The 12,043-nt window shown below is 40.8% G+C and overlaps 1 protein-coding gene across 8 annotated transcripts in view; it reads left to right on the plus strand.

The window, feature by feature from the left end:
* Positions 1-12,043, plus strand: part of PTPRT (protein tyrosine phosphatase, receptor type T) — a 301,471-nt gene that overhangs the window by 129,110 nt on the left and 160,318 nt on the right. For all 8 annotated transcript variants that reach the window (XM_018562607.1, XM_018562609.1, XM_018562610.1 and 5 more), the window contains exons 2-3: positions 9,523-9,648; positions 10,690-10,955. In XM_018562607.1, coding sequence (XP_018418109.1) covers positions 9,523-9,648; positions 10,690-10,955 — 392 coding nt within the window. The remainder of the gene's footprint in view (positions 1-9,522; positions 9,649-10,689; positions 10,956-12,043) is intronic.

Consider the following 12,043-nt stretch of genomic DNA (forward strand, 5'->3'; position numbering starts at 1 on the left):
ATGTATAATATATAAGTATATCTTCTGGACCCCAGGCATCTTAACAGCTTGGGTCCCAGTTCTGTTTTACAATAGCAAACTGTTTTAAAATGGCATCCAGACTCCGAGCATCCAGGCATGTGGGCTAGAACTGCTAGCTGTCACTGACAGCCGGCATCCAGCCGGAGCTGTTCGGGTCCTGGGCTTCAGATCTTGCTACACATCACTCAATAGGAGCGCTCTGTATCAGATCACTGTAAATGAAATGCTTCCGCAATGTCATTTGGATTTTTAGCAAGTGCAAAACTGTGAAGAAGTCACTGTTGTGCTAATTTGTGCTCTCACCAACCAACCTGATCCTTTCGCTATGTTATGCTAACAGTTTACAAAAACTGATCTTTTTTCCCCTGCATGTGTCATGATATAGTGTTGAAAGAGGAATAAAGCTGTCCTAAAATAAAACGCACACATTCACTCCGAGTTTTAACATTCCACTATGTTACATATACAGTAAATCACACTTTTGTGATATCATTTTAATAGTCACACTTTAACGATTATATTTTGGGGTAAATATGCAGCTCTGTGCAAATTACATAATTATGTTGCTTTAGGCAAAAATAACTCCAGGAGTTTAAAGAAATGAAAGAAATAGAAATATATTTATACAAATCTGCTTCCAAATTAAAGTCCTATCTGTCCGTAAAAAAACAAAACAATATGTTAGGGTTGGCTACAAATGCCATAAGGCATAATGTGTAAAAAAGGGACAATTCTAAACGAAAAAAAACATCTGGGAGTCAGGGATTACTGTAGAGCCCCTGGGACTCGAGTGGTTAAGTTCTCCTCATCTTAACATGTTCTTTTTTTGTGGTTTTTGATCATAAATATGCAGCCTTTCTTTTGAAAGGCCACGTTATTTACAGATGAAACTACTTTATAAATACAGATGTTTATCAATTCAAACTGTCCTGTATGCTTTAATACATGTAATTATGGCTGGACTTGGCCCTGTCTACTGGCAAGACCTTGTATTGGGCTGCCCTCGTAATCTATATGAAGTTACGAGGGCTGATGTGTCAGGCTTCCTTGCTGTTCCCAGTTGCATACTCAACAACAAAAGGATAAGCTTGGCTGGAAAAGTAGATACTGAGCTGGAAACTGCTACTATCTTCCCATGATACTGGGGGTGGCAGTGGAGAAATGTAGGCCAAAGAGGGCATGCTGCTGGGTGGGGCAAGATCCAGCCCAGCAGAATATGCTCAAGCAATTTGCATGTTCTTATTTGGGAAGCTTACTACCCAAGATGAACAAAAGCATAAAAGTCTTCTGGTGACCTAGGGGCATGAACTGTTGGATGAGAGATTTAGGATAAAGATATATGATGGAGCATTGGGGAATGAACAGTAACAGAACCGTTTAGAAGGTTAATTATAGAATCTTGGAACGATGTGGCTCCTGGTTTTCTTCTTCTCTTCTTGGTGCCCCTCTCAATTATAAGCAACCATGAGTAAGATTTAGGCCAGTAATTCCTTTCCTTGAAGAATCTCCTGTGGTCCCCCTGAGCTCAAAAGAGGACGTGCAGTTGTACTCACAATTCAGTGATTTTAAATTACATTGGTGAGAACTTCTGTAGAAGCTATGCTTGTTGCATTAGAGAAGCCCTCCTTGTCCCTGAAGAAGTTAATTTATTTATAAAACAATTTGAGTTTGAAGCTTTCCTGGCCTACCAGACCACAAATATTTGGATATTTAGAATTAAATGATGTTACTATTCATGAGAAAGGAGAAAGGCTATGGTGCAATGATGATCTAAAGACACGTTTTGATTGCAATTTTAACAATTATGTGAGAAAAACAGATTGTTTTAGACATATTCTGTTATGATGAGGACTCATAAAGTAACAAAAAGAATATGGGAATTGTTATTGAATGATAGGGATGTGGCACTATTACGAGAGCTGGCATTGCCACATTTATGGACAATATTAATGTGCATTAAAGCCACTGTTCTGTAATTCAGGTGAAGAAATATTACTGCTAGGGTTTGAGAATTCTTCATGATCCCCGGGACCATGCAGCGGCTCTGGGTTTTATGTTTGCTCCAGGTTAAAAAGAAAGATTCTTGTGTGGATTATTCCATAAAAGCTCTTAGAATTTACAATATTACATTTGACAAAATTTAAACTGGTGGACAAACATTAGCTCTATGAAATGGATTCTGGCTCAAAGAAATAAAGAGGAGTATCAATAACAACCAATATAAAGTTTTATAGAACACTGAATAACGTGTGCATCCATGTTAGTAACCATGTTAAAAATCCATGAACCAAACTGGGGCCAAAACAAAACAAAGATCTCCCATTTAACTTTGGCCAAACCATTTACATCACTCCGAGTCATATTCACCCTTTAGCCATAAACTTGTGGGTCTTCTCCACAGACTTATGCCTGCCTAATGTTTCATGTAGACACCTGCCCTAATACAGAACCCCTTCTGAGTTTGAGATATATCTTGATTTAGTTGTTTATTCAATTTCCGCACTAGAGAAATAAGTGTTCTATATATAGCAACACCCAGTAATCAGAAAAACAAAAAATTTGCACCGTGGTTATAGAAGCTTTATCCACGTATTCTCTACATTTTTGTGGTTTAAAAAGTCATTTTCCAAAAACTGTAATAGGTTTGGACAGGAATTAGCAATTTACATAAATGAGCTCACATGATTAAAGCCATCCCAGGGGGTTGGGCAGCTGGTGTGATAGATCTACCGTCGAAACTTGCTGTGCATCACGATTTTGCACATTTCTTATATTACAAGACTGCCTGTTGAGGCCTTGTCTTGCTTTTGAAGTACTTATCCCGTATAATTAAACTGGCAAAAATGCACCAAGTCTTTGAATGACGGAACTATAGAAAAGAAAATTTTTAAAAAAAGTGTGTATAAGAGTGAGTGTATTGGGTGTCTAATTATATGGTGTTGTATTAGCTATAGTAAAAACAAAATTGTATTGTGCTTGATCATGATCAGAAAATTGAAATTGTGCCTGTGAATGAAAACAAAAAAACTAATTTAAATAAATAAGCTCATAATACATGCACAGTATTGAAACAGAACATGACACATCACTTGTCAGGATATGGCACTGTTCTAAGTTAGAACACATTGCTTGTCGCTATGTCAGAAGACTTTAAGATGGCTTTTATGAGGGTGGGAGAATTCTGATTGTTCTCAGTTGGAAAATGTGGTTGCTCATTTGTCTAAGGAGGGGTGGAAGCTCATGAGTTGGTAAGAAACCATGTAGTCTTCAGACCACTGGGGTTCAAATCTACTCACCATTATAAGGGACTGCCTACCAGAGGGCATAAGCCTGCCTTTGGGATTTTGGGTAGTTTTAGGCTAAAGAACCGCTTATGAAAACCACTTATAGAACACAGTATGCAGTATGTGGTTGTACGTAGGATAGGGATAAGGATAGCATGTAATGGTGACATGTTTAAATATTGCATCTCATGACCCATATATAAGAACTGGAAGAAGGAAACATGGTTAGAAACTATCAATATTTTTTTTTTTTTTTTTGTCCACCATAAAAATTACAACCCAAGTCTTGCTGAATGCTATGGAAACCCTAATGTATCAGTAGTTTCTAAACACAAGTATAGGTGCCATAGGTGATAATTGTTGTTACTGAATGTCCCTGATATCCAGGCCTGAATTCTAAAAATATATTCTTGAAAATATGTTTCCTTACAACTAAAAACATTCATTGATGATTAGTGCTGTGTTGTTGTTATTATCTATCTGGAATATCTAGTTTGCAGATATATAAGCTTCAAAAAAGTATATCCATAAAAAAATAAAGTGTATGTAAACCCTACATTGAACTTCTCTTATTTGCTCCTTTTTGGTCTGTTTAATATACCATTAGAAGCATTTTGTTATATCTGTTAGATAAGTGCAAAGAATATCTGTAGATCATGTCAGACATTAGGGACTCCCCTGTGTCCTCGGCACACTTCCTGGGTTACCTCAAAGAGCCCTCCTAGTTCTTATCCTGGTTATACAGAATGATTAGCCTTTATGTTGTAGAGATCTGACAGTGGGAGTGCCTCAGTCTTTAAGAAAATACACCAGACAGGTCTGACACCACTCAGTCCACACATTTGCTTTGTGTTGTCAGCCTACATGACATAGGATTTAAGTTCATTATTGACAGATAAACAGGTATTTGCCTTGAAATATGCTTTAAACAAAAGGAAAGTAGGAACCTATTGCAACCAATCAGGTGTTTTCTTTAATACCTGTTCCTCTTCATTTTCCCCAAATTTTAACAAAAAGCAGAAGATTTTGGCAAAATTCTTTAGAGCCAATTCAGAAGGCTATATAAGGTGTTTTTTTGAGGATGCAATGCACAAACAAATGGCTCTTCAGGGTCATGAAAACTGTGTTCAACTATACTGGGCATGGTCTATACTAAAACAGGTAGACATGTGCGATCCGTTTCGGCAACATTCGTTATTCGGACAAATTTTCGTTATTCGGAGATTTGGATGTATCTGAATTTCCGAATAACAGAAATGATGAATGAGAACGAATCCAAATTTCCAAAAACGAAATTTCGGATGAAATTTGTTACTGGTAGTCTGTACGATTTTTCGTTTGTGGACAAAAAAAATTTAATATCACTTTGCTGCAACAAAACTAACACGAAATGGAAACTAATATTCATACAGACCAGTGACGTGCGGTACCTCTTGCTCGGGGTGAGGAATTCCCCAGCCCCGACGGCCAAAGCTCCACCTCCTGCCGGCCGAAGCCCCACCCCCTACCGGACGAAGACCCGTCACCAACCCATCCCCAAGCTAGTGTAAAGGAGGAAGGGAGGAGACAGGGAGGAACCTCCCTGTCACTCAATTGCTCCTCACCGCTGTTAGATGCCGATCTGAATGGAGAAAAAGCTGTCAGCTTCAGACATGAAGCTAACAGCTTTTTCCTCCATAATTCTAGGTGAGGCTCTGCCTCACCTGCCTCCCCTGACCGCACGTCCTTGGTACAGACCAGCGCTAACGAATTTAGTCTGAAACCGAATCCCGTAGATCAGGAAGCGAGTGAACACATACAGGCATTCGCTCACTTCTCAATCCTGTCATGGCTCTCTGCCGTGATATAGGAGGGGAAGGATCCGCTGCGGCGGCTCAGTATACCGCGAGCTGTAGCTCGCGGTATACTGAGCTTAGGGTGACGGGAGGATGCTAGTTTGTGTCCTCCCGTTACCCTAAGGAGAACTATGCGGAAAATCCCTAACCCCATAGTTCTCCTTTAAGTATAAAAACAAACAAACAAAAAAAAAAAAACCTTTTAAATGAAGAGTAGAACTTTTGCTTCCCCAGCAAATTTTGCCCAAGCAAAAATTGAGAGTTCGCCTACCCAAATAAATCCGCTCATCCTTTCTCTGTGATAGAGACATAACACATGATCAAATCTCATTGGCCGTTTTGGGTAAGGATCCCATTTTCTTGGCAACAATCTATCTAAAGAAACCACAGTCTTGCAATTGCATGTTTGACAACGGCTGAAATATATTTTTGAAGGGTCTGGAGCCTGGAGCAGATGAGGTATGGTTCGGGACAGTCACTAATTTGTACATCTTGTGCTGTATAGAGTCTCAGATAGCGGCGGCTCATACTGTGTACGTGAAACTCTAGTTTAAACCCCGAGGTAAATTGTCTGTCAAACCTCTGGGGAGGCTGCAAAACACAAGAATTTGATGAGCCTGCATTTCATTTGGATGAAAGACGATGTAGCAGACAGAACTTCTATGAAGAAAGACGTGCTTAAAGGCTCACATAACATATCTTGTGCGGTGAATATTTTTTCTACATGGCCCAGACGCTATAATAAATGGTGTGCAGTCCCTGAATTTCTAGACATGCTCTTCCTATCTCATAAGAATGTGAGGCACTAGCTGGATTATACTTTAATAGACTGATTTCTCAAACATTTAAAGCCTATTTTCAGTGAACACGTTTGTTTATTATTACCTTGAAAAATAGAGATTTGCAGATTAGCCACTAGAGGGAGCTCTCAGTGGCTCAGTACTATTACACCACCCCTCCCTTAAAGTGTATGTATAGCCAAAACCTTTTTTTGTTCATTTGTGGTAGATTACAGAACCCCTGTCCATCTTTATTGCTGCCTGTAACACTGTTGGGGAGATTCACCCTCTCTATTGGTCCTGTTGACCATTGTCTGTGGGACAGAAAGTGACAAAGTGAGTCAGCTCCATTGCCATCCATTAACTTTATAGTTGCTTCTGATGAAGTCAATAGACAAAACATTTAAACTCTATCACTGTGTACCAAGTTTCTGCCCAATATACTGGAGTAAAGGTGGAAAGTCCCAGATAAAGTAAAGCTGTAATCCTATTTACCTGTGTTGCTGTGAAGCTCAAGAGTGACCAAAGAGTTCGGAGGAGGAAGAACAGCATGAAGCTATAGTTGTTGTTTCAGGGATTACCTGGAGATCTGATGACCGGGAGACCACAAGACACGCGTTTGTAGACCTTCAGAAATGCACAGCTGAGGTTTCCATATCTTATGTAACCCTGATGAAGGGGGTTTTTTGGCCCTGAAATGCGTTGGATGCCTTTTGTTTCTCCTAGCGACTTGTGATGTTAAAAATACACTAAACTCAGGTTTAAATCAGTTAAATCATTTTTAAGTTAAATCTTAAAAATGTACCCTAACTATTAACAAAAAATGTAGCTTATTTGTGTATCACTTGGCTGTAGATGTAGAGTTCATGCAGACACCGTTCTTCCTTCTGGAGGGGGGCTACTTTTGTTCCCCATGGTCCCTGTGTGTGTTGTAAACTAGCCACAGCTTCAAGCCCGCTCCCGTGATGGACTACAATCTCATATTTAGTTTCCTAATTTGTATTGAGATTGTAGTCCATCACAGGAGCGATCTTTCCATTGACTGTCCACTAGAGGGATCCTGAAGACTACCTGAAGGGAGTCAAGAGGACCAGTCGATTAAGGTTACTGTCAGGCATTGGATTAGCAACCCCCCTCGGTGGACATTGACACATTGGCGAGGGACCTGGATGGGGGGGACTCAGGTGAGTATAATCTGCTTCACCAGGTAAGAAAAATGAAACACCTGGTAGGATAAGTTAGAGGGGGGTGGGAGGAAGGGATGATGGGAATCAGAATGGACATTCTGTATTTTGCTTGAAGACATTTCACTGGTCATCCGACTAGCTTTCTCAATTCAGAGCTTCTACTTCTTAATTTAAAAAGCTGGTTGGATGACCTAGAAAAATACAGCAAGTCCAGTTGCCTTGATTTATCTTTTACAGATATACAATCACCTGGATGAATGAGAACCTCCACAAGGATATGGTAGGGAGAGCAGAGTTTTGAGCAGTTGGGCTTTAACATTTATTTAGCAGATTATTTACATAAATTGATCTCTTTTACATTTTATCTAAAACAAATACAAAGAAGAGTCTATGCATTCCCTTTATAGATTAATGTAAAGTTTATACTGCCATGGCCAACCCTAGTGTCAATGGAAGCGCTCCACTTTTGGCAAAAATTTCAATTTTTTGTTGGAGCAGTCTGGCATTGAGCAGGAGCCGTGCTTTCTGCACATTTCCCTGGATGTGGATTTTGAGATTTCTCCTTCCTGCATTGAACATAAGACTCTCAGCCTCCTGTTCCCGGCGCTGTATGCCTTCGCTTTATTGCCTCTGTCTGTTTATCACATTTATTTTGCTCATAATTCTTAGCAGTTTGTGAGCTCTGTGGCTTTTTCGTCAGGTCACTTCCTTTCTCTGCTGAACGTGCAGAAATTTCTCCATGGCCTAATTTCTCTACTTTATCTCAATTTAAGTGGTACTTTTTTAGCAGTAATCTTTCACTCCAAATGTTTTTTTCCTGTCAGCCTCATTACATGGCTCTGAGCATCTGTTCCAGTGTTGATCTGCTCCATCCTCAGCACCCCGTCACCTAGATCTGGCAGTGCATGCAGGGGGGGGGGGCATATTACAGCGCAAAGAGAGCCTGTTATATAAATTGGAGGAACGTCATCCATAGCAACCCATCAAGTGTTTTACTTTTTAGCTTGCACTTGAAATGAAGGAATGAATGAATGAAAAAAATTGCAGCTGTAGTCTGCTTATTTTGCACAGCACTTTTCCCTTGTTGTCTACCAGCTTCAGTACTGGAAGGGCCTGGAATTTATTGATATTATAAATATGGGAGTTGCCATGCCTGACTTTTTTTAAGCTAAATTCCAGTCAAACAGCTAAATTATTATTATACAGGATTTATATAGCGCCAACAGTTTGTGCAGCGCTTTACAATATAAGGAAGACATGACAATCACAATACAATTCAAGACAAGATGGTAAGGAGGGCTCTGCCCCTGAGGGCTTACAATCTAAAAGGGAGGGGCAAGTGATACATGAGGAGGTAGCTGTGTGGGGATGAATTGTTTGAGAACGTGATGGTTGAGTGGTTAGTTTGAAGTGGGATAGGCTTCCCTGAAGCGATGAGTCTTAAGGGATCGCCTAAAGGCAGTCAGAGTGGGAGATAGACGGACAGGGTGGGTAAAGAGTTCCAGAGGATGGGAGAGATTCTAGAGAAGTCCTGGAGGTGAGCATGGGAGGAGTTGACAAGGGAGCTGGAAGGCAGGAGGTCTTTGGAAGAGCAGAGGGGACATTAGGGTGATACTTTGAGACAAGGTTTGAGATATATCCCGGGGCAGAGTTGTGGATGGCTTTGTAAGTGGTTGTTAATATTTTGAATTTTATCCTTTGGGCTATTGGAAGCCAGTGGAGAGATCCGCAGAGGGGGTTGCAGACACTGAGCGGTTGGTTTGGTGGATGAGTCTAGCAGCAGCATTTATGATAGACTGAAGGGGGGATAATCTGTGTAGAGGTAAGCCAATGAGGAGGGGGTTGCAATAGTCAACACGCAAGATAGCAAGTGAATGGATGAGTAGTTTTGCAGTATCATTGGTGAGGAAGAGGCGTATTTTGGAGATGTTATGAAGGTGAAGGTGGCAGGATTTGGATAGGGGTTGGATGTATGCATACATGATGATTGTATGCATACATATGCAATGCATACAAGAGAACTGTTTTACCTACCTAAGATTTTGTCCGGTCTTGAGTTTTACACAGCTCTGTCACATAGCACAGCCCTGTCTGGCAGGGCAGGAGACTTGATTTTCCTATGCTGCAGTTCACTAACACAGTTTTCCACCCACATCCTGTGACTGGACAGTGAAAGCACAAGCAGAACACCGCTGAGCACAGAAAGTGAAGAGAGGAGAAGAACTGAAGTGAAATCTCCTAAAAGGGACACAGACAGAGAAAAATATACTGACCCTGCCCTATCCAGCCTTAAGTAAGGCTTGGTCAAACACATCACCTTCCTTTCTTTTCAAACAATTTTGTTCCTGTTTTTTCCCAACTTTGTATTTGGGTTGGCCTGGAGTTCTTTAAAGAGGAATCCTATTTTCTTTTGCAGGTGGCTGCACCTTTGAAGAACATTACAACAGCTGTGGGTACAGTGTGGCTCTGGGTACCAATGGATTTACCTGGGAGCAAGTGAACACGTGGGAAAGGCCTCCACTGGACTCCATTGTGCCTACAGGTATATTTGTGCTTATCAAAGCTCAACATGACATTTTTTTGAAGCGTAGGTCCAGTTATTGAAATTGATAAGGATTTACTTTTACCAATACATTTGTTTGGAGAGATTCAACCACTAAATAACTATAAAATTCACGCTTTTACCTCCACTCCACTCCACTCCATATGCCCCCACCATTTCCAATGTTCTTATACCAGTCTACATTGGAAAACAATGTTTGTCAGATGTCAGAATGCCCACCTTCCCCACTTCCTTTCCACAACTTTTTTATTTTATCTATTGTCTTCTGTGCTCTTCCTCTGTCTAGCTCCCACCCCTCACCCCGCATGCCCTTGTCCCAGGGCCCTGGTGCCAGACGCAGCCCCATACTTATCATTTTTTTTCTATCCCCAACCATGGCATTTAGTTGGTTAACACTTAATGTACAAGGGTTGGATTAATCTAAAAAATCAGAGATTTATGCAGCTTTGCCAGAGAGCACAGCCAGTAGATCGTCTTTTCTCTACTGAAGATGAGCAATGAAGTTGGGTCAAATCCCTGCTCCCGTTTTGTGATTAAAGAGTAGGTATGAACGAAACTGGTTGGGTTTGTTTTGTGAGTGGTTCACAAACCCAGCGTGAAGTCTGTGAACCTCAAACTTAGTGCTGAACCCCATTTTTCTGGCCATTTTCAAGCTATTGTTACAAAAAGGATATGGGGAGATGGACACTGCCATGGGGGACATGTACCTGTAATAAAAACTACAGTGTGGATCCGGTAAGTACATTAAATAGCGTTTTCCTGTCTCCTAGGCATAAACAAGCAGCTAACCCTTACTGTGCAGGGGTAGACCCACTACAAGGGAAAACGTTTAATTTACCTAGAGTTGGGCTTCAGAGAAAGCCAGCATTATAAGAAAGAGAAGTAGGCAATGATAGTTTGTGTATTTCCCTCAGTACAGGCCTCAGTTGAAAACTGCAAGCTGTCTACATCATCATTTAATTGTATGTGTTTCCTACTGTTTGCTTTCTTCTTACACCATATTTCCTTAATTTCATCCAGGATCGTTCATGCTGGTCAACAGCTCAGGGTTTGCCACTGGGCAGAAGGCTCACCTTCTCCTCCCTGTACTTAAAGAGAATGACACTCACTGTATCGACTTCCATTACCACATGTCTGGCCGCAGTAGTCCCGGGTCTCTGAATGTCTATGTAAAAGTGAATGGTGGACCTCAAGGGAACCCAGTGTGGAATGTATCTGGGGTGGTAACAGAAGGCTGGGTGAAAGCAGAACTGGCAATCAGCACCTTTTGGCCGAACTCTTACCAGGTAAGAGACACATCAGGCACTAATCTTCAGAATTTAGGGAAGCATAGACCTATTCTACCAAAGAGGAAGCTCCAAACTGTGATCTCCATTGTGCCACGAGGACAGGTGGACCTAAAGGACTTGTGCATTGTAACCATACTTATAGTGGATTCTGTAGTGTCATAGGGGCAGGTCAATTAAACTACTTTGTGCAGCCATTTGATACTTCCAGAAGCATTAAATGCAGAAGAAAACTTCAAAAGCTTTTAATTATTTTCTCTGCAGGCTTTTTTTTATTTTTTTAAATGGCGATAGAGTCTCCTTAAAGACTTCTAGTTATAGAGGGGTTAATAGGGTTCACCTAATACGAAGATAGCTTGGTAAAAAAAAGGCAAAAAAATTGATTGAATGAAGAGTCTTGTTTCATCAGGAAGATATAATGTCTCTCGTAGCCTTGGAAGATATAAGCAGATACCATGGTGACATTTTCTGATGGGTTGTGTAATTTGCTCTTTTACACATATGCTCAGCTCTGGCATTTGCACAGCACTACATCACATGGGCTCTGTTCCTGACAAGAGCCTCAACGTAATTACTGTTGCACATGAAGTGATCTACCTATTTTCTATTGACTTTTAGCAAATGGGGATGTTCTTTTCTATTATACATTTCATGACACACAAACTAATGTACTTGCTTCATTAAAGTAAAACTCTTCTTTTGTTGAGAAAAAAAACAATCCTTTCCAAGTCAGTTGTATACAGTGCAAAGATTCAAGCCGACGTCTTTCAGATTCTTACCTGCTGCTACTCTGTACATAATGGAACATGCCACTCAGTAACTTCAGAGGGCTAAGTGTGTGTGTGTGTGTGTGTGTGTGTGTGTGTGTGGGAGGGGGGGACTGTTTGCTATAAATACATGATCAGTTTCGGGAACTAATAAGAAAAAATTCCATATTTGGCATGCTTGTAGCTCCCTTGGCTCATGAAAGTAAAACCTAAGGACAGTGCTAGGGATGCCTAATCCTTTATATCATGTAATGTGCCGACAGGGATGTCCCTACACTTTTCCCCACATGGAGGGGGTGGTTGTTAACCGGGAGGGCTTTG

This window comes from Nanorana parkeri, unplaced genomic scaffold, assembly GCF_000935625.1.
Source record: "Nanorana parkeri isolate BGI_ZX_2015 unplaced genomic scaffold, ASM93562v1 scaffold587, whole genome shotgun sequence".
In the NCBI taxonomy this organism is placed as follows: domain Eukaryota; kingdom Metazoa; phylum Chordata; class Amphibia; order Anura; family Dicroglossidae; genus Nanorana; species Nanorana parkeri.